The sequence below is a fragment of the Myodes glareolus genome, chromosome 3, assembly GCF_982192425.1.
Source record: "Myodes glareolus chromosome 3, mMyoGla1.1, whole genome shotgun sequence".
NCBI lineage: Eukaryota > Metazoa > Chordata > Mammalia > Rodentia > Cricetidae > Myodes > Myodes glareolus.
Window position 1 is genome coordinate 127115566 of NC_142028.1, and position 26396 is coordinate 127141961.

The 26396-nt window shown below is 44.0% G+C and overlaps 1 protein-coding gene and 1 long non-coding RNA gene across 3 annotated transcripts in view; one reads left to right on the forward strand and one right to left on the reverse strand.

The window, feature by feature from the left end:
- Window positions 1-679: 679 nt before the first annotated feature.
- Window positions 680-26273, forward strand: Tnfsf8 (TNF superfamily member 8). Its single transcript, XM_048459241.3, has 4 exons — window positions 680-1174; window positions 10595-10637; window positions 20336-20407; window positions 22798-26273. The coding sequence occupies exons 1-4, from the start codon at window positions 965-967 to the stop codon at window positions 23190-23192; spliced, it is 720 nt and encodes a 239-aa protein (XP_048315198.1). The 5' UTR covers window positions 680-964; the 3' UTR covers window positions 23193-26273.
- Window positions 10223-26396, reverse strand: part of LOC146895049 (uncharacterized) — a 54133-nt gene continuing 37959 nt past the window's right edge. The window contains exons 2-6 of one of the 2 annotated variants that reach the window (XR_015000805.2): window positions 23083-23247; window positions 20972-21083; window positions 13901-14039; window positions 13641-13787; window positions 10223-10627 (exon numbers count right to left, since the gene is read on the reverse strand). This is a non-coding gene — a long non-coding RNA (uncharacterized LOC146895049). The remainder of the gene's footprint in view (window positions 10628-13640; window positions 13788-13900; window positions 14040-20971; window positions 21084-23082; window positions 23248-26396) is intronic. The other variant, XR_015000806.2, reaches the window with a different exon arrangement.

Below are 26396 nucleotides of genomic sequence, written 5' to 3' on the forward strand. Positions count from 1 at the left end.
AAGAAGAAATGTTACCTGCCTCTGCGGCTGGTGAGGAGTGTGGAGTCAGCCACTGTACCAAATTCCCAAGACTGTACCTGAGTCAGAACACTGAATTCTAGTAACATCCATGCATGACTTCATCACAAATACATGGAGCACTATTTGCACCCCAGCACACCCCACAGACACCTCACACATATGCACATACATTCCACACCGCTCAGCCTCCCTGTCTTGACACCTCACTAATTTCTTCCTCTTATATGAATTTATGGCAAGCCAGCTCCATCAACAAATTTAACAGACCCCAAAATCACGTTGCAAGAGTCTTAAGAGTTTTAGTTCAAAAGCTAATTGTTTTCAAATTCCAAGTCTCTCACCGTTTTTTGAAACTATCCTCAAATGTCTTACAGCCATAAGCTTGTCACCAGGTAGGTGAGTGTCTACACTGTGGGTGTCTACACTGTGGGCTCTTCTTTACCAAGAAAGGGTGTGTTTCCAGTTTCCAGCAGGCCGTGACTGTCAGCGAGTCCTAGCAGGATTGTAGTCTCCCAGGGACCCAGCAAACAGATTAATCTGGAAGCGTTTCGGGGCCACCAGCATGTAGAATGCAGTGTACAGGGTACCCACGGGAAGGCGTTCTGTGGCTGAGCATAAAGGAAACAGAAGTGGTTGGTGCGCACAAATGCGGAACTGTCTTCTTCCTACCGCCCTCTGACATCAGCCATCATCTCTCGCTACAATTTCTCTGCACTCAAATTAATCCTGGGCAATGAAAAATGAACCTCTCCCCCACCCTTGCATCCACCCTTCGCTTCACGCCCCCAGAGAAGAGCTCCTCTGTCCGGCAACTGGTGAAGGCTTTTTTCCAAATCACATGATCCAGGATGCAGGGGGAAAATCCTTCTTGGAACAGAGCTGAGGGCAGAATCGAATCAGATGAGGAGAGATAAGGTGTGATGTGGGGCAGACTATATAAAGCATGGAGCCAGGGCTGCAGCAAACAAGCAGCTGTGGGGCCCTGTCCCCTGCCCCAGCCATGCAGATGCCACCCGACTCGGTGGCCAGCGCCTGGAGAAGCACGAGGTCCTGGAGAAGCACAAGCCACAGATACTTCTACCTCAGCACTGTCGCACTGGTGTGCCTCGTTGTGGCAATGGCCATCATACTGGTCCTGGTAGTCGAGAAGAAGGTGAGTAAACTTGTCTTTGCTTCTCTTTCCTTATTTACAATCTGTGCCCCTCTAGGAGAGGGAATAGAGAAATTGGGAGCAAAAAATTTAAAGATGCAAATAAATAAAACTATGCATATATACAGACGTCGTAACAGAGAAAGGGGAGAAAGAAATAGGAATGAGCTCCCCGCATTAATTTGTAATTTTTTAGAGGAATGTAACTGGACTTGAGCTCAAAAGTTTCCAGATGTACTTGAGCCAAAAGAGCAGAGAGGAACCACTGGACTTGAGAAAGGACGCTAGAAGCCCAGCGAGGCAGAGCCTCGCAGTAGGCAGAGAGAAGTCACCTCTGTAAGGCGCTCAGCCTGCTTCTAGGATTATGTCCCCAATCCGGGCTCCCAGGACTTCCCAGGTCTCTACTGCAAAGAGGTTGTTGTTACTGCTGGTTTTGGTTGTTGTTTGTTTTTAGTTGTTTGTGTTTTAGCTAATTTTCAGAGACTGTGGTATAGAAAAAAACAAAGGAAGAGAAGCCAAGGCTCCCCCCAGAGCTCTGAGTACTTCAGTGTTAAAACCCACAAAAGAATCAAAAGCTTCCTCACAAGCTTTAAAGAGCCTTGGGTGTTGAAAGAAATAGAGTGGAGGAAGAGAAAATAGCAATGTTTTTTCACCTGCACCCTCTGAGATGCTCACACAACATGCAGAAGCACACTGACTTGGGAGATTTACTTTGTTTGAAATGGGAGAGAGGAGTAAGACAAAAGAACTGAAGGAGAAAGCCAAAATGTAGAAAATTAGAAACTCAGCCTCTAGAAAATACTGTACCATCAACATGCACAACTCACAGGCTTGGATGATAGCCAGTCATGGGGATTTGAAGACTGTATGAATGGCACCCACGTAGACAACTCCCTGGCCAAGTGTGAATGTGTCTGGTATTCTTTCATAATTCTCACTCATCATCATATTATAATATTCTAGACTTTTTTCTGGATTCTCTTTTTTTGTCTTGGACGAAAGGCTCAGCAACTTTCTAGTTGTTGAGAGAGAACTCGGGCCTTAGTGTCATCAAGTACTGACATTTAAAGGAAGTGTTGAGGTTACTGTTCCGCGGGAGTGTAAGAATGGTGCTGTTGACATTTGATTTGGCTGTCAGGGCTAGTGAGGCTCATCACCTGCTAAGAATGACTCTCTAGACAAACCTTTGGACACCTTCTGGTCACATTCGCTGCTGTCAGTGTGGTTTTACCACAGAAGTGTGCTGTTGTAAAGCAATGGTCAGATAAGATAGACTGCGGGCGCCTTGAGTTCTTCCGTTGAAGGATGCAGGTAAACTGCTGGGTGTGAGGGAGAAACCAAGATGGGGAGGGGTGGTGATGGTGATGTGCCGAACCAGAGGGAACTCTGGTAGAGTCGGTGTGGAAATGATTCCTCCTGTGAACGCTGGTCAGGCTTCTCTCTGCCCTGCTTCTGCAGTACAGCAAACGAAGCCCAGGCAGGGGACAGGGCTTGAAGTCAGCTGCCCTGAGCAAGTGGTGCAGGGGGGACTGCTGAATTGCTTTGGATTGTTCCGTGGGAACACCGCTCCCTCTGCTTGCACTGACGGTGGCAGAAGAGTGGAGGGCCTTGGTTCCCTTTTCTCTCTCTGCAGTTTCTCCTCCAGGGAGGAGATTTGACTTACTTCCATGCCTGGGCAAGGAAAGATGCACTCCACAGTCTGAGTCTATGCTCTGGTGTGCAGTGATTTCCCAAATGGCAGTACTTCATCACAGGCTAGGGCTTTCCATCTTAACTCTTACGGCATAGAGAATCTAATGCTTTGTGTATATCATTTCTAGTACATTAACTGTGACGGGACCTAGGGAAATGTGAGGTCCCCAGGCCTGGGCTCTCAGGGATACATCCTGAGAAATGAGAAGGAGGATGGGGACTGTTGGAAACAGGTGGACTTGGCATCTGAAGAAGCTCAGGGGGAAATTTGTCAAAGAAACCAAAGAGAGGGTCCAAAGAGTTCAGACTCAGATCCTAGTATTAAACACGGGCTGGGTGATGACCACATAGCATTCTCTGTGTGCCACTGGGACTGGTTGGGGAGCTGTGAGAATAGAGTCACTTTGCTGACATACATAGGACCACCCGAGACCACCAGTGAAGGGGTGTTTACCCAGCAGACTGAAGAAGAAATCAGTGTCTGGTCAGAGCGAGAAATAGGAACACTTTTCAAAGAATGAATGAAGTGAGGGAGAGTCCTCCCCTAGGACAAAAGCAGAGTCCGAGAAAGGACATGGAGAAGGGACAGTTAAACATGTCATGCGTGAGACTTGGCTACACAGCCAAGTAGCTCCAAGTGAAAGCTCCAAAGGAGAGACAAAAGGGAAACAGAGGCATCGATCTTAGTGTTTATCTAGTATCTGCTTTATACAGGACCCGGTTAGAGACACCGAGTACACAGCTTTAGCCAAAACCTTTAGCAAAGTTCCTGTCTTTGCATCGCTTATACAGCTTTCTCGTGATATCTTTGAAGCCTCCTGCAATATCCATACTTATTTTCCTGTAACAAAAAATTTATTATGAAATACATTTACATTGCTTAGGAAAACTAACCAACAATTAAGGGGAAAGAAATTAAATGTTTCTCACACCTTGTCCTTCTAACAGCAACCATATTTGCTAAGATGGCTAGCCTGGACAAATTCCTGTGCACTCTTACATAAATATGAGTATCTACAAATACCTAACATACACATGTCATTGTATTCACTTGGTGGTGTATCTTAGAGATCCCTCCATGTCTATATGCAGAAGCATGCTTTGTGCCACGGTAGAGCCACATCTTATTCTGCCGTGCCAATGCTTCATGATTTATCTGTGCCTTGTAGGGGGCTGTTACATTTACCTCCAGTACTTTTTGCCCTTTGTGCATTTTTTCAAAACCATTGTGTGTAAATAAAGTCCTAGGAATGGGGATAGAATGTGTATTTTGTTACCTGAATAAATGTTGTCTATCGGCCTCCACAGAGGTGGTACTATCTTGAGGAAAGGAAAGTCTACTGTAAAAGGCACATCTCTTGTCATCACTATAGGAAGGAAGAAAGAAAAACTGAGTAATTTGAGTGTATGGATACTTTTCCCATAACCTTGGAAAGACTCCAGAGTCAAGATGAACTGTCAACACACAGAGTAGAGCAAAAGAAAAAGTACAATACATCATCTCTTATCTCCCCCGGGAAAGAGGGATCCATGATAGCTCTGGCTCCCAGTCATTTTGCAGACAGGTGTTTACATTTGAATAAAAGCTCTGGACCCTCATCCTTATTCAGTTCTTTGCTTCGTAAACCAGGAGGCTAGGCTTATCTAGTCCAAGGCGAAAGCACACACACAGTCCAGAATGGTAAAGCCAGGTCTCAGGTTGTCCGATTTCCACATATTGTATACCATCTCTAGAAAGAGAAAGCAAGTCAGCCTACCTTTCTCTTTCGAGAGGATGAGTGAGCCTGGGTCGAGAGTGAAGTGGAGCATTGGCACGGGTGTGGTGGTATTGGGAGAGCTGGGGTAGGGCTGGGGCTGCTCAGCAGCTTGTCATGGAACCGTAGGAGGGAGCTGAAGGGCCCTGGGACACTTCTTAAGTGACTCCCTGAATGTGGATTCATTCAATTTAAGAATTTGTTTAACTAATTAAGCTTTTCCTGATGCTGAGAATTTTCTAAGGACCAAGGCCCACGCAAGGTTTTGAAGGGAAGACTCACATGGACAAGTGAGAAAATGAAGCCTATGAACTTGAGCTTCAGGCAAACAAAGAGCGGTGACCTCTACTCAGGATAGGGAAGGAGGGTTTTGTGCAGTGACTAGAATGTAAGCTGAACCTGACAAAATTTAGAAATGGTCTTTGGCAAGCATTCAAGACTGGTATCATAAAGCCCATGTAAGCTTCCACCCAAGCTAGTCCAGCATCCATCACATTCATGCCACCCTCTAAGCATGAGAAAGCAAGCTGCAGGCAGGCGGCGGCACTCGCCTGAATTCTGCCGTCCATCTTTATTCACTACGACACCGCTCCTAGAGCAGAGAAAGTTGACACTAACTCTGCAACGCTGCCTAATGACGTCCAATCAAATACAGTCCATATTTCACCCCATGTCTTCTGTGGCTGTTTTGTTTTATTGTTATTTGGGGAGTCTGGAATTCAACCTAGACTCACACACTGTCTTACGTGTGATAACTACATATGTTTAAATCTGAAACATTGTGATTTAATGGGTAGCCCTACCTGGTTGGGCATCACATACCTGTGGTCCTAGCTATTCTCAAAGCTAAAGGCAAGAAGGTCACAAAGTTCAAATCTTCTTGGGCAATTTAATGAGACTCTGTCTCAAAATAACAATGTTTAAAGGCCTACGGATATAATTCAGTGCTAGGGTGCTTGCCTAGTATAGGCAACAAAGCTTGGGTTCAATATCCAATACCACAAGAAAAATAAAATAAACAAGTAAACTAATAAATAAATTGTCCTGCGAGCTTCTTAGAAATACAGACATGGTTTGAGAAATGGTCCATTGGTTAAATCCCTTGTTACCAAGCACAAGGACCTAAATTTGCATGTCCAACATCTCGATGCACAATTGTAAACCCATTGTTCCTAGAACAAGATAGGAGCTAGAGACAGCAGAATCACAGTAGCTTCTCAACCAGTTAGAAGGTAGTAAACACAGAAGTGACCAACAAATATGGCAACAAATATGGCAAAAGCTAAGAATTGATACTCACGGCTGTCCTTTAACCACCACAAGTACATCATTGCATATACATATTCACACTCAGACTCATGAATATTAACAGATACACACCCACACAATAATGCACACAGAGAGGGATTAAGATTTCCTAGTCCCATCCCAGAGCTACTGAGTCAAACCTTCATTTTAAGAATCTTTACAGAACATCTTTAAAAGCAAGAAAATTTGGCAAGCCCTGAGCTAACCATCATCACACCTACCCTCAAGTGTCGGTTTTGTGGCATTAACTATTCTGCAAGAGACGGGCCAATTATGTAGTAGAACAACATACATTCTGGGTCTCCCTGAGGTATAACCATGCTTGCTCTTATTATAGCATATCTAAGGGCATATGTCTGGTTATATATGGCTATATATTTAGTCCCATCATTAAGGGACAGCTGGCAACAATCTGATTTGTGAAACACTCTTTCTTAGGAATTACATTTCTTGTGAATGTAATCTATGGGGTGACTTTCTGAAGACATAAATGTCTTTCACTCAGCCATCTGGCATTTTTGATGATTGTTATCTGATTCCTTTATAATTCTGAGGATTGATGATGGAAGATTATTAGATGCTGTCATTCCTTCCACTCACTCACTATGTTATATAAAGATGAGCTCTCCATTAGCAGGATGGAAGCAAGTGGAGGTGGGACCCAGCTAGTCAGGCAAGGAGTGGAGGCAGGCATGGCTCAGAGAAAGACAAGCTGGATTGTATGAGTTACTGCAGTATGAACAATGGCCGTCCTCCAGAGCAGACAAAGCGGGAAGTGAAACTAGATAAGAAAATACAGAATAGATGAAGCCAAGGGCACAAAGTACCAGTTCTATCTTCAGAGCAAGAAGATTTCCTAATCTCAGTCTGAGTCCAACTCCCTGGAGCCACCTTTCAAGATCATAAGTATCATACTTGGCTATTGTGTCGTGTCTTAAAGTCAGTAACGCTCACAGGGTGGGCCACGACTCAGACATGCTGACATGAGTCAGTATCAGTAACCAGGAGACTGACTAGACCTATGTAGCACCTCAGAGCTTACCCCAGATGTTCACAAGGTGGGCCATGGCTCAAACATGCTGACATAGCCAGGAGACTGACTAGACCTATGTATCACCTCAGAGCTTACCCATTGCCTCTAGTTTCATGAATCTCTAGTTTCATGAATGTCTCACAGGATGGTAAGTCTTGGCAAGTAGGAAAAATGCTGATTAAGTCACTGTGGTAGCAATTTCAGACCTGCCAAACCACAAATTCCCAAGACAAACACTTTCCTTGGCAGTCTTTGATGACTGTCATTCAGTCTCCCCTTGGGTTTTGGGAAAACATGCTGCTGTTTGGTCTGCCTGAATCTAGAGAGGCAGCGCTGCATGTCATTGACCTTCACGGCCAGTATGACCAAGTTTCTCATCTCAGTGATCTTTTGTAATCCTTAAGTCACTTCTCGATGTCTTAGACAACTTTTAACTCTTGGAGTCTAGTTAAAGACAAATGCAATAAGGCCCAAAGAGGATTTGGCTCCCAGAGCAACCTACATTAAATCTTTAATCATCTTAGCATAATGATAATAGAGATTTCATGTGCTGTGAGCCAGAGACACACCTTAGAAGACAACAAAGCCAGAAAGGGAGAAGGTCTGGAATTCTCTCCAGAACATCCACACGTTGGTAACCTTTGGTAACTTTCAGTAACAGAGGATTTTGTTTGAGAAGCAAATTTGGGAATCAAGGAACTTGTACACATTTGTTCCGTGAGCTTCCAGGGAATTATGACAAATTAAACACATTCTAAGACCAAAGCAGTCCCTCTCACATAGCCACTGTTTTCAAACAATTGCTAATAATTTACATCTTGGTGTGACTCCAACAACCTAGAGTAGGAATCACTGGCCTTCTAATCACAGTATTGAAAGGAGAGAAGAAAACAGTTCTAGACTAATCAGTTCTATTGATTAAGGTGGGGTCATTTCACCTGGGGACAAACTAAGCACGACCATTCTTTCCTTACGCAGAAAGAACTCTGGTACTATTGGAATGCCCATCAGGTGTCCACAGAGGCTAAAAGAAAAGAGGAAATATGTGTAAAGAAATGTATAAGGGGTTGGTAACCATGGTGATTGTTTTTCCTGAGCTACTCTATGGAACTGAGCTGACAGCCAGAGGGTATTCATTTGTTTGCATCTAGGTCAAGTCTGTGCCCTACCTTACTCAAAGCCAAGCCACTAAGCAGGATAGCTCCCCTTTCCCCCAGTCAAGGTCTTGAATTCCTGGGCAAGGTTTATTAAAACAGTTTCCAGACTGCACTCAGCATAGTGCCTGGGGTCTAAACAATCTCTGACAAAATCTAACAATAATTGTCATGTCTGATAAAGTGAGCAGTCATCATATCCTCAGGCTCTGCTTCTCCATCCTCCAATACAAGGGCTGCGTGCAAAACAGGGAGAAAAGAACAATGAACTTCTCTGTCTTTGGCCAGAAGAAAGCTCACTGGAGAATTTCAGCCCAGAATTGGCCCTTAACTAGAGTATCTTGGCATCTTTCCTTACAAAATCAACTTGAGGTTCTGAAAGATGTCTGGGCCTGTCTCTCACTTTAACTCTTGAATCACATTGACTATAGGTAGCTAGAGGAAATTGTAAAGACCTCGTGTTCTTCAACATAGGAACAGCCACACTTCTGTCCTGAATTCCCTGGACCCTGGGTAAAGGATTAAGCTACAGGAACCCTTGTCAATGTTTTTGGCATTTCCCTGCCTAAGGAGAAAGAAGGAACTCTCAGTTAACAGGCAAAAGCAAGGCCTTCCCTTCCGTGAGTGCACCCCCACCACATACAGCTGGGCCTCCTCCCAGATACACTGCTTATACTCTTGATGTTCAAAGCTGATGCGGTTCTGGAGGTCAGGAGTATCAGCATCACCTGGGAACTTGTGAGAAATCATAGCAAGCCAAGCTGTACACAAACTTGCTAAATGAGAATTTACAGATCAATCCTCAGAATCAAAGGTACAGAAATTCTGTCTTTAAGCACCCTGGTCCTTTCATAGTTTTTCCACAACTCACAGTTATGATTTCATACTTTCTAGTAGTTCTTCAATGGCTGTATTTATAAACTAGCTCCATAGCATATCTATATGACACAGTGCACACCACAGGCCACCCAAAGCTGAAGGAATGATTTGCTAGCGTCTCTGCCCCTGGGATGGCTCTGCTGGTGTCTCCTCTTCTACTCTAGGTACCTAGTTGGATACAGGGTACTTGGTGCATTCAGCCACATCAGGCTTCATCTAAATGGAGATTCTTTTCTTCGTGTGCTTCAACTTCATGTCAATCGAAAGTCATGCTTGCTATTGAGTCAGCTGCTTGATGAGTTTTGAAAGCTGCCTGTTGTCTGACAGAGACAGCATAAAGGGGAACTTTGTGATGTCAGGTTTTCCTAAGAAGCGTATGGGTGATCGTGCAATCAGAGATGTAAAGCAGTACTGCCCTTGTTCAGAACTCTCAGGGGAAAAAGAACACAATCAAAAAAACAAGCAGAGGGGAATGAATCTTCAAAGTCAATTTCCCATCCCTTCCCCTGAAAAACTGAGGCCCAAATTTATAGACTGTCTCCAGATCAGTGTGACGCCAGGACTTGTATTCCCAAGGCCTCCCAGGCTGAGCACCGCCTTTTGGATAGTCCTACTTCTCAGATAACAGTGTCCACAGAAGGAGAATGATGGGGTTCCTGGGGACACAAACTAAAATGGTACCTCCAGATGGCCATCAGCCCTTGCCCGGCAAGTCCCTTGGAGTCAGAGGCCACCCTCCAGCTTGGTAGATATGGAGATGCTATTTTTCCCATGTGAGTACTCATCCTTTCTGTTCTGCATTGTTGTCTCAGAGAAGTGCACTAGAGGTGACTATGACCTAGATGTCCAAAGGCAAATGTGACATTCCATTCCTTTATGGAAGATCTCTTTCATGCCCTCCTAGGCTAACATGGTAAGAAGTGAGGGACACTGGAAAACTAGTCTCTGAGCCATCTGTTGGAAACCAGTGCCCCTCCATCTCTGTGGGTCACCTTCTCAGAACACTGTAGCTACCTTTCTCTTTAAGCCTCTCTGACCCCTGGCATAGTTTCCTCTCTAACAGAAAATGTTCTCATCAACCTCTTACTCATTTACATAAAGTCTATGTAGTCATTTATGATTATTATAGAAAGAACCATATGCAATACAATGTGGATAAATATACTTCTGCTTGTGCTCCATGTTTATACATAGTTTTTCATTATAGCTGGACAAAAACTTGCAATAAATCCATGAGGTCAGAGAACCAGTTTATTTACCATATCATCACAATCTTTGGAATATAAACACTAATTAATACAGAATTTCCAAAAACTGTCTAAGTGTAAAGATATTTTCCACATATAATCACAACACTCAGAGAGGAACCAAATATGGAAAGAAAAACGTGCATATATTTATTGACTTTATTTGATCTCATGTTGACTTAAGGGGAAAACCAGTTGCTTGTGTGGAGAGGAAGAAAGCTCTTGATTGGGAGGTGGAAGCTCCACTTGTGGGTCTGAGTTCCGTGAACTTGCAGTGTGTCCCTGGTCAAGCCCTCTTGTCCTGTTTCTTGTTTGTGAGATATGGATGTTGACTCTGCTTCTCTCTTTCCTTCCAGGACTCCACTCCCAGAACAACTGAGAAGGTTCCCCTGAAAGGAGGTAAGAGCTCAGATTTAGGATGAATCATTCAGATACCATCAAAAGATGCAGTACCTGCTTATCAACAAGAAATGCCATGACTGTCCGCAATAGGAGTGGGGCGGATGGAGGTGGGGGCTGGGTGAGCTGAGGCTTCTGACTTATCTGGGTAACCCCTGATCACTGTTCCTAGCCGTACAACCTCCCACCTGCCTAACAAGACTCACCATTGATGCAACCAGGCTGTGAACAAATCAGACTTAGAGAGAGACAAAGTGTCTTGCTCAATATCATAAGAGCTAAACAAAAATGTCTTTGTCTCTTAGGTTCTCTACATTCAAAACATCAGTCCCCACATAAATTCCACCCACAATTTCCAAAGCCTGGGTAGCAATCACAGATGGATAACCACAGAACAAAGAGAGGAAAGGGAAGCAGACAGGATAGGTATGTAGGCCTTCACAGACACCAGGGTAGAGATGCTGGGCATCCCTGAGACCAAATGACGTAGAGAAACAGACACAGGTCCTTACACCAAGAGCAGTGCACCTGTAGTTTCTTTCCTTCAGGGCATCCTCCTGGAGACTTAGAAAGTGTGGGCAAGGAGCTCAGGATGGACGAGCCTTCTGAGTGTTTTCAGACAAATAAAAAACCTTAGCCTGATGAACAACATCTCAATATTGACCTAAGTCACTTAGTCCCCAGAATGGGATCTCATTTCCCATGCCTGAACAAGGTAAAGTAAAGAGACCACAGACATGGTCTCTAGAGATCCAGACTGTAATAGTCCAGGCTCTGCACATCTTCTCATCTTGACTGAAATCTGTCCTGCAGTTTGCCATGATTAGGACAGACAGACAACTGTGCGGGCCTGACAGCATTCCCTCTAGAACTCATTTACAGAATGAGCAGTGGTTGGATTTGACCCGGGGACCAGAACAGCAGACAGGAAGCACATATAGTACATATAGCTAGAAGTCCTGCTAACTTGTTACATGTGTTCCCTGGAGCTTTTCAAGGAAGGATCAGCTTCCATTGTCCTCTGCCACCTCCACTTAGATATTTCTCAGTACGACTGGAAGTTTCCATTTGATGAGGGGCAGGAGCCACCTCCCATAGAAATAGTGCCAATGACAAATACAGCCTTGATTAGGCATCGGGACCCCAGCCACAGTGAAGACATGTTGGTTTGTGTTTGTGGACACTTCAATCATAGGTTGCCAAGTACAAAAATCCACTCCAATTAACAGGTTATAGTTAGTACCAGATCACATGGAGTAGGAAATAAAGAATAAAGCTTTCCTCTTGCTAGTTAGTCAATTACACTTAAGGTGAAAACACTCTTTCTTGGAACTCACACCCTCCTGTGCTTTGGCGAAAATGCTCCTCCCTTCAAGGTAGGAAATTAATATAGATGGACACCAGCTGTTTGCTCTGTCACTTGTTTTGTTCTAATGATAACAAGAAGCAAAATAAAATCTGTCTTCTCTATGTTGCTCCCCAGATTTTTATTTGAGGGAGAAATTTCTTTAGTCTATGAGATCTGAAATTTGAGGAACTGTGGGTCTAACTGTTTAGAAGTCCCTTCCTTCCCTACTCATGATTCAGAGCATCAGAACAAAAAACTAAAAATGACAAAAGAAACTAGCTTCTGATCCAGTGTTTCTACAACCAGATTATGTTCATCAAGGCTGATGGTACCCTCCCTTTTCCCTACTTCCTTTGGGTAGGTCAGAGTACCAACCCCTAGAGCTAGGAGTACAGTCATGGGGAGGTGGGATAGTCTTATAATCCCATTTGTTGATAAGTTGCTGAGATCCGAGAAGTCAGAGTGACCCGGCAGGGGTTATACCGGAGACCACAGTGTGACAACTGTGAGAATCCAAGGCTCCCTCTGAGGAGCGAGCACCTGCTCTGTGCTGCCCCTGACGCCCACTTTTAATGCACACCTGCACTTGCCTTAGCTCTGCAAGCTGTGGCCACGGTAGCAAGGTGAGGGAGAAAGAACAACATCTGAGGGAAAAACCTGGTTCCTCACACCAGCAGGGTAGGTCTCTTTAGGAAAATCTTTTCTCCTCTCCAAACATCACTACTAAATATTCTAAAGGATTTGAAATTGGGACTGGGAAGAGTGTTCACTGCACAAACTTGTAGGTAAGTAAAGTGCCTACTGTAGCATGTGAAAGCTACATCAGATCCCATCGTCCGCAGAAAAACCAGGACCACCTGTGTATACTCATAACCCCAGCACTGAGAAGGTAGAGACAGGAAGATTTTTGGGGCTCATTGGTCAGCCAGTCTAACCAAATCGGAAGGCTCCAAGTTCAATGATAGACCTTATCTTAAAAAATAAGATAGCAAGCAATTGAGGAGGACATCCAGTGTTGACCCCTGACCTCTACACACATATACATATAGGAATACACACACACACACACACACACACACACACACACACACACGTATATGTATATATATTACACACAGAAAAGAAGTAGCGGTGTTCTTTGACACTTCCTGCGACTAGAATCCTCTTGTCCTGTATACAAAGACAGAAAGAAACAGCCTGACACTTGTCTGAAGAAAATATGAAGTCACAGCCTCTTTCACCACCAAGCTGGGCTTCAGCAGAAACAAGAAGCAAATTGCTTTCTTTGTAAAGGAAAGAGGAGGAGCAGAAAAGGAGGATACTGCTACGAGACATCCCAGGCAGGGAAGACCTACCTTCCACAGTTTCTGGAAGGGAATCCCAGGGGTGCCATGGGCTTTGTCCCAAGGACAGAAGCCACAAGGATGGGAAGCCCTCAGTCATGACAGCTGCTCTAAATCTTCCACCTCCAGGAAACCAGCAATGACCGGAGCCTGGGATGCAGGCTCTGCAAACATACCGAAATACCCTGGCACAGGATATCCTTAGCTACAGGGAAACCACAGAAAACCACACCCATGTTGGTAATAAGTCCTACCACAAACTTGCCATTCCTGGCCAGGATAGGCCCCAGGCAACCACTAACTCGCACTCACCCCACTTGAGACTTGTGGGGCATTCTGAGGGCTCAGGTGAATTCATGACCAAACAGAAGCCCTGGGAGGCAAACCTTTCCCATATTCTTCTCACTGGGCTGAGTCTCTCCTCCAGCAGACAGAGGCAACTTGCCTCCTGCAGGGAGCCTACCATGGACACGAAGTGGAAGCAAAATTATATCTTCATTTTCCTCTTCACTGAACCTCAGAGCATCTGTCTGGTCCACTTTGCTCTCCCAGGTTCCATGAACTGACCCTACCTTCTCCACTTCATAGTCAAATGTTCTGCTTCATGTTCCTTGTGTGCTGGGCTTATTTGTCCAAATCTCAGATCGCAGCCCCCTTCACCTGGATTTCCCAGGAGTCCCGACAGAGCCTTGCTTCTTTGTATCGCAATGTCTGCAGAAAGATGTGAGACATGAAGGAAACCAGCATGGCGGCAAGGTATTCCAGCCCCTAGGAACTTCTCAAAAGCTAGCATACTCTATCACTAAGTTCTGGAACAAGGGGGCACTGCGGCTTCTGGGTAGATTTGAGGTCATGTGACCTGGGTTGATTCCATCCCTATCAGTAGAAAAAGATATCTTTTCCCTACAAAAGCTATATGGTTCATGGGACCCAGAGGGCTTGGAAGGCCGAAGGAAATGCAGACATTAAATGCAGGTTCTGGGGATCCCTTCTGATCACTATCCAGTCTGGTTTGAATTCTGCCTCCAGCTGAAAATGGACCCCAAAGACAAAGGACTAGCCTAGAACATGGCATTCTTACAGTCCTGGACTGGAACTTGAAGCAACTCAGTTTTCCTCCCAGTCTTGTGTTTCCCACTTCTGAGGGTTTATCTCATGGCTAAAGAATATGGCTGAATCCTGGGACAGGTGGATTTTGCTCCCAATATAAAAACTGAGAATTAAATAGCTATCCTAGAATTTTCTGACCATTTCATTATGTTGATTTTTTTTTACATGTTTTGACAAACTGCCTCTTCAGCCTCTGCGACTCAAAGGGAAATAGGGGTTCCAAAGGGACTTAATGGGGTGGGGGTCTGTGAGAAAGGCATCCCAGGGTGAGAAAACTGAGCGTCCAAGCTGACCAGGCTCTCCCCAGGACTCCACTGACCCAGGCAGTCATGGCCACGAGCCATATGGAAGCAGCACCAACGACAGAGATGACAGAGTGGCAGCCTTCCTTTCCCTCACAATCCCTTCCCCTCAACAAAGTAAGAGAGCTGGCCCAGCTCCACTCTGAGGGATGGAGCTGTGTTCAGAAGACCTGAGTCTCCAGTTTGTTACTTTGAGGGACACTTTCAAGCAGCACATGGGGCAGGTGGGGGCAGTGGTAAGTTGCCTTTCAGCCAGTTACTGCACTGGCCACAAGGAGACAATCTGTCCTCCATTCAGTCCGAACACTCTCCCTAAAATCCACTCTGCCAGTCACTTTCTCTTACTCAAGGCAGAGCTAACAGGAAGTGAGCCCTTCAGACTGAAGTGCAATGGAGCTCTGGAGAGCCTCTTCAGGTTCTAAAGTCACCCTTCCTAATCCTCACACCCAAAAAGAATGAGGGGGGAGGGGAATACAGGCAGGGCAGGGGAGAGGAGAGAATAGGAAGAAGGTGGAAAAGTTGAAATTTGATGCTAGGATTGGCAGATACAATTTGCAAATCTCTAACCCAGAGGCTATGTCACCTTGTCCTATTATCCTAAAGAGCAAAGGAGAAGGATGGAGGAGGAAGAAGGGCTATCTAGACTTCAAACTGGTTGCTTTTTATACTCAGTTCAAGCCCCAGATACAACATCTATGATTCTGAATCCCTGCCAGCCAGGTAGCCTAGGCCCCAGGCCAGAGAAGAGGAACCAACTACTTGATACTGTTTGTGTGGTGTATAGCAGTATCAGTGTGAACTAGATAGCGGGGCCAGTGGTGTACCTATGGCATTCGATCCTCTGGCCAGCTGTTGAGGTATGTATTATTTTCACCTTGGAGAAGAAAGAACAGTTCAAAGAGGCCTACCTGCTTGCGCTAAGTCATACAGCTAGTGTGTAGCCAGGATGGGATTCAGACCGTGTCTGAGCCGGAGTCTAACTTTCTCAGAGTGTTTCTGTGCTTCCTCGTTGTAATAAGCTGAGCACTGTAAGGGCTCTTTAGAACGTTAGAAGAACTGGAAGGTGTTCCTTAAACACCAGGCCCAACAATGCCAGTTCAGCCTGCCTTCACTACACATGAACTCCAGATAGGCACTCCTTGAGTCAGTTATATTTACCGTACACACCACAACAGTTTGGGATTTGAAAGGCTTCCAGCCCCCAAAACCTTCACAGCATTTATGTGAATTCCAACTCGATTTCAACCTTTTTTTTTTTAAACCATTGTTTTTTCTGTGTTCAACAACAAGCATACTATTTATCCCGGGTTTCCCAAGTACTGTCCTGAATCTGGAGCCATCACCCATGAGTCCTTTACAAATGGCTTCTTACTTGCTCTTTATGTCTATATCATAAATGCTCTTGGCCTGGTGGCATTAAGGAAATGGTTAGATTTAAGGCCTGTGAAATGACCCACCCCTTTACCCCCAACTTGACCCACCAGTTTAAGGGTTTGCTTTGGTCCCAAATGCTCCTGACAGTGGAGTTTCCTCTAGATGTCGCTGTTGGGACTTTCCCCGAGTGCTCTCCAACAGAGCTGAAACTAAAATACAGGACTGTTTCTTCAAAGATTAAAATATTTCCAAGAAGTCTTTATACTTCCCCAAACGTATCAGAAAGCCTCGAACAATTGTTTACAGAATCTAGAAAGTCTAACCTGACAGGTAACTGCATGGGTTTCATTTTGATGGCGTCTCAGCCAGTCCTCTCTACTGGGCAGTGCCACGGAGCTGTGCCAAGGGAACAAGAGACAAGAAGAGAGGAACCTCACATTTGTGGTGTCTCTGAAAGCCATGTGCTGGACCGGTTGACATTTGTGATCTTGGTGTGTGTCACATCAGTCCCAGATCTGTGTTGCTACTGTTCTAACTTTGCTGGTGCCGAAGCTGAAATCCGGGAGAGGGAAAGATAGATCCAAAACTTTCAGTGGAATCACATGTTCTCTGGGAAGCACCATCTGCCTGGTCCCGACAGGAGAGGCTCTGCAGAGCATAATCTGACTACCATTTAGATCACACATCATCTGACTAGAAAACTGTTACCCTGACCTTTGACTTGACCGAGTTCTGAACACAGACTTGAAGCTACCTTCTGCCATTCTCCCACACTGCAGATAGGGAAGGCTTACCAAGTTTGGACAGGGCTCTTGAAGGCAGCTTCTGTTTCAAAAATCATACAAAATTCTTACAGAAGAAAAATGTTCATAACTTAGATTGCTACCAAGGTGAATATTTTCTCTTCTATCCCCTGGGGCTCTGAAAATCTGAACATGTGCAGACATGGTCTCCTACCTGGAGTTAGAGCAGCAGGCACATAAAACCTAAAAATTGGAGCCAGAACTGACTTCTTGGCCCCAGTTTCCTTATCCCAGATAGTTCTCATATTCTATTTCTCAAACTAAGCCCCTCTAGACTCACATTCACTGGGAAATCAGAGAACAGAGATTTACAGTCTCAGCGCCCAATCCTCAAAGCTCTGGGGCCCCTGCAGAGTTCCTGCTGCATGGAGTCCCCTCTAGAAATCTTTATATCCACAGTAGAATGTTTATTTTATCATTGATTCACAAGCTGATGAGACTTAAGCTACATGGCTGGTACCCCACACAACACTGTGTAGGTCATAACAAAAGTCCTGTGACTTTCAAAGCAACCCACCCAGTCCTTGATCAGCCCTGACTGGCCAAATATTCAAGCTTGCATCTCTCTGACTTGGTTATAACTTAGGATGTACTTGGTGTAGGTCTGTCTGCCACTATGTGTGAGAAAGTGCATCAGAGCGGTGTTAGTCACTGGCTGTGGGCTTTTTAATCCTTCAGAAACCACTGAGATCTCTGGCGTTTGGGCCTCACGAAGCATCTGTTACTCTCCTTCTCCGGTAATATGTCCAGATGTGAAAGAGCAGACATGTTGCCTCTGGGGTCTTCCTAAGCTCAACAGTGTGACTCTCTTGATAACCAGCCTCCTCCTTGAACCAGCTCCAGCAATGCCATTCTTAGAAGGAGAAGCCCATGTTTCTCCTTTCACATGAATTGATTCTTTAAGAAAAGCTAAAATATGCCTGCCATTTGTCTTCAGGAAATGCAAAATAAGATTGCTTTTTTCCATCGTTGGGTTTCTCAGAATTACAGCTGAGGTTACCCCACTATACATGTGAAGACCAAAGGGGGGAAAAACAGAAAAAAAAATATCCTGCATGTGTGAAAGGCAAGCCTGGGCTTGTACTTCTGCCACCATCCATTTGTAGACACTCAGCTCTTACAGATGTCACCACAAGCCACCTGATACAAAGGGGACTTTGGACAAGAGAGAGAGAGCCTGTATTTTATGTGACATCCTGACTCTAGTCAAGGGCATGAGTCCTACTTTCCCAACTAATGGTGGAACCTGTGAGAGGGGGGTCAGTGTTCCTCCTGTAAGGGTGGGAGGACAAGTCAAGCATCCCTGCTCACCACACCGATGTTTCAAGTACTGACTGAGTTGGTATCTACTGAAGGAGGTAAGATATGACCCCAGCAGCAAATGCTTATGAAGCATCTTCTTGGCTGAGCAGCAGAAGAGACTAAACAGCAGTCTCTGTTAGGGTGTGTTTCAAAGGACTTGATGGAGGAAGAGATTCCAGGGGCAGGAACAGGAGCTCTTGAGGCAGAAGCATATCTACGTGGTTGTTTGGGGGACCAGCAAGCCTCCAAACTCCAATAGGTGGGGACAAAAGTCTGTTTGGGCATTAGAGTCTCATTGGCTGAGTTTTAATCTCCACTCTCTCAGCTGTGTGGCTGAGAATAAGCAGGTTAACCTTTAAAGCCTAGAGTTTCTTATATCCATGATGGAAACAACTGTAAACTATAAACTGTCTCTCACAGGACAGTTGTGAAAATGAAATGAAATCACGGCTGTAATGTGTTCAGTAAAGTGCCACAAAAAATACTCAACATTAGCTATGATGCTGGTAGTGATGGTGACCTTGTTCACTATTAAGACACAGTAAAAGGGGATGAGGAATGGTACAGGCTGCAGCTAGAGAGATAGGGAGGAGTTAGAACCCAAGAAGTCATGAATACCACTCGTGGGAGCTGTAGGTAACAAAAACCAGAGAGTGGTTACCAGCAAATAGAACCAGATTTGCGTCTGTTTCCTTCTGGTTGATGTTCTATAACAACTTCCAAGATTACAGTGGACAACAAGGAGTTTACTGCAGTCACGATGCATTAAAATATCACACTTTGGGATTGGGATTCTGATTATACACACCCATGTTTGTGTGCAGGGCAGCAGCAGGCCTCACAAGAACACTGCCCAGATGATGAGCATGGATAGGATCTAGAGAATGAATGCTGGCCGTCAGCCCTTGAGGAGCCAGATGCCCTTGTGGGTCAGCAGATGGGGATGGATACTGCCCCCACTTTTGCTGGGGCTTCCTCTGGCAGTGAACTTGCTCAGACAGCAGAGGGAACTCTTCACTCAACTTTGAACCACTCTCAGTTTCTAGGGATTTTTCTCAAATCTGGGCAGAGAAAGCAAGGGGATGGGTGGGATGCTCATACTATTCAGAGACAGAATAAGAAAGCACAGCAGGGCACAGGTCGTAGTGCATGAGCTTATTTTATGCCTGTCAGTCTCTAATGGCTGGACTGAGTGGTTATTTCTGGTGACATCATCAGTTTACAGACAGGGGAGCCAGGGCCCAAAGAAGAGAAGAGATTTGTTCAAAATAAATTGAATTCACGAGTCATTACAGGAAATGTATAACTTGGTTCTTATCATACAAAATAGCTTGTTATAATAAGAAAGAGCTATCATCCTTAGTGAAGACTTTAAAAATACTTATATTTCTCAGATGCTGTAATGACACAAACACTGTGTTTGCCTCTACCAAAGAAGCCCAGATGGGAGGCTTCCTGCAAGAGGCCATTAATGCTCTGTCCTCTTAAAATGGAGTGGGATGGTTTTTAATCTTTGTTGTCTAGCAGGGTGGTCTAAAGAAAGAATTCTATCTTCTGGAATGAGACAGATGTAGGGAATCCTCACATTTCCACCTGTTTACTTAGACTTAAGTATGTCCTTGAGTGTCTTCATAAAAGTTGATCCTGGCTTAGTCTGAGAACCAGATTAGTTGATGCAGGTAAACGTCGCAAGTCTAGTGTCCACACAGCAGGCTGGGTAGCAATAGCTCCATCAGTGTTGCTGTTGGGAAGACCAGTGTTTGGGCTGAAGGACATGAGATTCCCAGCTTCCCTCCACCCATTAGAGGTACTCAATAACACCTTTCATGAGGACTGTCAGAAATGGTGCCCAGTATACTATAGCAACTCAGATCATATTTGTTTAACTTCCATAATCTTCAATAACAACCTAAGTAGCAGTAATACATAAAAAATAAACTTCAGAAATGTGGAAATCTTAAGCCTTTAAGAAAAATGAAAACCAAAGTTTGGAGTTGTTCTAATTTGATCCCACAAACAGGGTAGTAAATGGCGTCTCCGAGGGTCACAGCAAAGGATCCGGCTGTCTGCAGCCCCAGAGAAGCACAAGATGATTCACACCTGATCTTGTTTGTAGGAAACTGCTCGGAAGACCTCCTATGTACCCTGAAAAGAAGTCCTTTCAAGAAGTCATGGGCCTACCTTAAAGGTCAGTAACCAAAGACAGAAGAATCTAACCCTGTAAAGGCCATGCCCTGTGCCAATTTCTACTCCAGAAGACCCAGTTAGAGTCCTCTAGCTAAACCTGGCCCGCGCATGTGCTCTTAGCTAACATCATACTTTTCATAAATTGAATTTGAATGCCTTAGAGGAAAAAGATGAAAGTATTTCTCTCCAAAGCTACAAGATTCTTCTTTCCTTAGCCCCACTTGCTGAAAACAAAATCAAAAACAAACAAACAAAAAAGTTTAGTTGTAGGTTTAGAAATGGCACAATTCAGTGGCACAATTAAAATAAATAAATAAATAGCCAACCATGAGCTTGGAGGAAGTCGTGTTAGGAGTTGTCTAGTGAGCGGATATGACCACAGACAGATGGACAGACGTTCAAAAGCTCCCTCAGCAGGTAGGCCTCCTACCTGGCCTTTGAAGACACTTTTGTCCCTCACCTCCATCAGCTCTCCCTACTCCCAGTACCCCGCTGCTGTGCACCTGTCTTCACATTTGGGCCAGGCTTTTCCCCAGTATAAAGAAAGAACAACCTCCATCTCTACCTTTTCCAAGTTCTTCTCAGGGGAACCACAAATTGTCTGGTCCTCAGACTGACAGCTCAGTGAGCTCCTTGGAACAGGGCCTGTTTGCATGTTGTCCTCCAGGCGAGAGTCCCTGTAAGTGAACATGTAAGAGGCACTCAGAGCACGAAAGAATGAACTATGGAAGAGATGGCCAAGATTCTCTGAACAGCCATTTTGCAGTTAGATTAGTTTATACCTTTCAGTTGAATTGCAGTAAGGTTAAAGAGAAAGCTTTGAATCAATTTGAACTAGCACTCCAGCTTCCCAGGTCTGGGAGCACCTTTACCAGTCAGTGCTAATTTTCATTTGTTGGGACTCAGAGAACTGACTTTCACACAAACATTTTAGCTTAGAGGCTCTGGTAATTCTCTGCCTTTCTAACAGTCTTTGGTGACAGGCCTCTCACTGTGCACGTGAGAAGCCGTACAAGAATGCTTGACTGCCCTTTAAGGAAAGGATGCATTCAAAACTTCAGACCAAGTTAAAAGGTGTATCTTATTTTTAGTAGCATATGTCAATTGCCTGCGATAACAGGTTTCATTGTTGACAGTTTCATGCATGCACAAAACATACTTTGATTTTATCTTACACGCAAAAGTTAACAGGCTCTCCTGGGCCACTCAATACTGAAACTGAACAATATTGAGTGTCACAACTCTGACATCATCTTCAATGCCTACCAAACCAGTGGTCAACACTAAATGCTCATTCATGACAAATGACACAACAGCATAGACCTTGTTGCAAACTGCAGTCCAGGTAGGCAAAGTCTAAAAGAGAAAGGAGCCAGGGAAGTGACTTGGGGTAGAGTGATTGACTTGAAAGCATGAGAATCTGGGCTGGAGTACTGGAACTTTCTTTTTAAAAGCCAAGCATGGTTCCTCATGTTTACAATGCCAGGACTGCTAGGGAAAGGACAAGGGATCCCTGGAGTGCATTGGCTGACTAGCCTAATCTATTTGGCAAGATTCTGGCCAGTGAAAGTCTCTGTGTCAAAAACACAAGTTGATGGGCTAAAGAGATGACTCGGCAGTTACGAGCACTTGCTGCTCTTCTAGAAGACCCAAGTTCGGTTGCCAGCATTCACATCAGGTGTCTCAAAACTGCCTGTTTTGAGTTCCATCTCTAGAGTATCGTATGTCCACCTCTGGCCTCCAAAAGCGTGCGCGCGCGCACACACACACACACACACACACACACACACACACTGCATATACTCATATACATATATATATATATATATATAGACACAAATACAAATAAATCTTTAGGAAAAAACAGAAACAAGATACATAGTGTGTTAAGACTGATACCCAAAGTTGTCCTCTGTGCTAAATACATACTTATACATGTGTGTACCTGCACCTAAACATATTCATGAATCTAATACAAACATATATATACATATACACATAGACATTAAAAAAAAGTAAAAAGAAAATATCAACGATCATATGATGTGATAGAAAATAATTAAAACCATCTGTAGGTGCTGCCTTCCTTTAGGAAACGCTCCTGCTAGGTCTTTCCTTTTCCAGCAAGGTGTTGTATATGATCCAGCTCTCTAGCTTTGAGCATTAAGCAAAAAAAAAAAATGACAGGTGGTGTTCTTTCTGTGCCTTCCTAAATAGAAACAATGAGCTAGCTATGAAAGAATATTCTAGAAAGAGTATTTCAGAAGGTGTTAAATGTGTGGTACAGTGGGCAGTGTTCTAGATAGCAGAGTTGCTGAGTGGGGACCTTGGAAAACAGCTTTCCAGCCTGTACCTAACGTGTGGGTAATAATTCTGCTTCTACCGTTCCAGTGTCAAAACAGCTCAACAGTACCAAACTGTCATGGAACCAAGATGGCCACATTCATGGAGTCGGATACCAGGATGGGAGCCTGGTAGTCCAGTACCCAGGCTGGTACTTCATTATTTGTCAACTACAATTCTTCGTGCAATGCTCCAATCATTCTGTGGACCTGACATTGCAGCTTCTCATCAATACCACGGTCAAGAAACAGGCCCTGGTAACAGTGTGCAAGTCTGGAATTCAGACCAAGAACATCTACCAGAATCTCTCTCAGTTCTTGCTGCATTACTTACACATCAACTCCACCGTATCAGTCATGGTGGAGAATTTCCAGTACGTGGACACAAACACTTTTCCTCTTGAAAATGTGCTGTCCATCTTCTTATACAGTAATTCAGACTGAATAGTCACTCTGGGCCTTTAGGTAGAAAAACACTGTCTGCCAAACAGCACTTCATCTGTCCAAATGTGGGCAACAAGAGAATGTTAGTGCAACTGAAACTAAGTGTATGAATTAATGTACTCTCCTTCTGTCCTTTGGAAATACACAACCTTGAAACGTGAAGTCCCTTTCAGATGGAGAGTAAGGAAGGGATATAGTGTGTGGACAGACACTCACGTGGGCACTAGAAAAAGTCCAGTAGCCCCAGTCTAACCACTAATTCATTGTTTGATCTTGAACCTTTTTTTCCTCCCCCTGAAACTCAGGGTCTGAATCTGAAAGGATCGGAGGTGGGATTTGTGTCTCCCCAGTGTTTCCTTCATCTCAGAAGATGAAACTTGTGAGCCGAGGTTCCAGATAGAGTTCTGGAAGGTCCTAAACAGAGACAGGCCCCACATGTCATGATGAAACTGATACCACCAGGAGCGTCTCTCTGCTCATCATCTCAGCAGGGCCCAGGGACTTCCATGCTGCTTGTAGAATGATACTCTATGAGCTTGGAACGCCAAGGTGATGCTGTGTCTTATCTAGGGAGGACCTGCTGACATCTCCCGGGATGTGCATGTAGCATTCCCTGCTTCAAACACCTTTTAGTCCATTCTTCCTGCGGCTTTTAAGTCCCCAAGAAAGTTGTTGACAGACAATGAGTATTGTGAAAAAGAGGAGTCCTTCAGGACAACAAACAGCAAGAGCCTCTCCTGACCTGAGATGCCACTCAGTTCCCAAGTCTGATCAGGCTTAAGATTTTTGCATCATTGTGGGGGACAGACTTTGACAAATCATTTGAATTGATGTGGGAGCCCCTAGGAGGTACACTTTAGCAAAGAAAGCAAGTCCTGTTTGTCCTGTATGAAAGGATAGAGTAAAATATGAATTTCTCTGAAGTAAAAGAGAAGGAGAAAGTTTTTAACAGAAAGCCTAAGAAAGATCTAAAAGGATAAGAAGATAACTCAGCTGTTTGATATGTGAGTAGAACACAAGAAAACAAAACAGAAAGGAAGACTGCCTACAAATCTCCTCTCTGCTCCCATCCACAGGTATTGGACAAGGAATTGCATTGTACAGGTCAAAAAGAATCAAGTGTTGTGGACACAGTGCTGGAGAATAGGGAGACCTGCAGTGTCTGTGCTGGACGCAAATGTGGGGCAAGTGAATCTTAGATTAAGTCAACTAGAAAGAACCTTGTAGAAAAAGCACATGTAACCTATGTAAGAACTAAACAAATGTTCTACCCTCTCAGATTCTGAGTCAAGAAAGATTCCATTTTTGTTTTTCATAGACTATCCTCTGGGCAGAAGTACCTGACCTTTGCACTATAGTTTGATCTGTTTCTAATTGCAGTCTCTATAAAGGTTCAGAAAGGAGGGCACTTCAGTTAAAAGAAAAAGTGAAATTTAGCAAAATGAAAATAAATAGCAGATAATAATTATTGATAAGTCAACTGGAATGGAAATAGGGAGTGCACAATCCAGGGGTTACGATACTTTTGAGGGGACTGCCTGGCACATAGGCAATAATTATATTTTTCATTGAGGTGACAGAGTACCTGCCAGACACAACTGAAGAGAAAGATTATTTTGTCTCACACTTTAGGAGAGGACACAGTCCCCTCAGCCGGAAGACGTACCAGCAGGAGTGTGGGGAGCTGGTGACATTGGATCCACAGTCAGGAAGTAGAGAGAGATGGAGCCAGTACCCACCGCATGTCCTCCTTTTCTCGATTTATTCAGTCAGGGATTCTGCAGGGTACAGCTGCCCACATTCAGGATGGGTCTCCAATCCCTAGCTGAATCTCTCTAGAGACATTCCCATAGAAACAACCAGATGTGTGTCTCCTAAGAGACTTCAAATCCTGTCAACTTGACAACTATTGCCATCACGTATATGTAAGTGAGCATGCTTTTCTTTCTTTTTTTTTTTCTTTTTTCTTTCTTTTTTTTTTTTTTGTTTTGGCTTGGTTTTGTTTTGTTTTGTTTTTTGTGTGTGTGTTTCAAGACGAGGTTTCTCTGTAGCTTTGGAGCCTATCCTGGAACTAGATCTTATAGACCAGGCTGGCCTCGAACTCACAATGATCCACCTGCCTCTGCCTCCCGAGTGCTGAGATTAAAGGCGGTGTGCACAGTTTTCTAACTGGATACTTAGGCGACCTAATACACATGCTTATTTAATAAAATTTCAGTGTTTTCCACACTATGCACTCATATGCTCCTCTTATACTCCACCCACAGCATGTACACACACACACACACACACACACACACACACACACGCACACCCAGCCTCATCCCACTCTCGAGGAATGGCTCCAGGTCTCCTGACTCCTGCTCTACTGTTCTCACCATGCTTTATTGGGTCTCCTGTAGCCGTGGTGAAGTTTCCGGTCCTATCTTTCCAGCCCTGCATCCAGGGAATCCTTCATCCCCCTTCTCCACCCCAGCCATCTCCATCTTCTATAGATTGGTCCATGACCAAGTCACAGAAGAGGGTTGGAGTTGTTAAAATTAAACTGTAGATGTTTGTGATCAAACCAACAGCACTTCTTGATTGAAATAATAAAGCTTATTGTTTAATTTGTACCTATTCACATGTATAAGTGTACATGCAAGTGTACATGTGTGTTTGTATATACACATATATGTTTGCGTATGCTTTTCCAGTCATGTTTTGTATAACATCTGCTTAGTCTGCTTAGGGGGAGGAAGCCTGACTCTTGTTTAAGCATGGCAAAGCTTGTATATGATTATATATTTATTTTTAATTAAGAAGAAAAGTGAAAATAGTATTTCTCCTAGGCTTCATCAGCTTATTTAATAATTATTAATATTTCACCATATTTACATCTGCTTCTTTGAAAATAAAAAATGCAGCTAGAGTTTAGCCGTACTCTCCCATCCCCCACACTCTCTCAAGGGCGTCATAACTGCTGTCTAGAAGTCTGTGCTTGCCTTTCATTTACATAAATTTACATTTATTTTCTAATAAGGATATGTAGTACAATTTTGTGTGCTTATAATTTTTTAATAAAAGATATACTTTATGTAACATTTTGTGACTTGTATTTTTTCATGTAACAGTAAAATTTTGAGGTTTACCCTGACTGACACACATAAATCTAGTTCATTCACTTAAATGTGAGATATTTATTTCCTTGTTTCAATATACCTT

Coding starts and splice junctions, on each gene's coding strand:
- Tnfsf8 (XM_048459241.3), top strand. CDS start 965: ATGGAGCCAGGGCTGCAGCAAACAAGCAGCTGTGGGGCCCTGTCCCCT. Junction 1,175..10,594: donor TCCTGGTAGTCGAGAAGAAG/GTGAGTAAACTT, acceptor CTTTCCTTCCAG/GACTCCACTCCCAGAACAAC. Junction 20,408..22,797: donor GTCATGGGCCTACCTTAAAG/GTCAGTAACCAA, acceptor CTACCGTTCCAG/TGTCAAAACAGCTCAACAGT.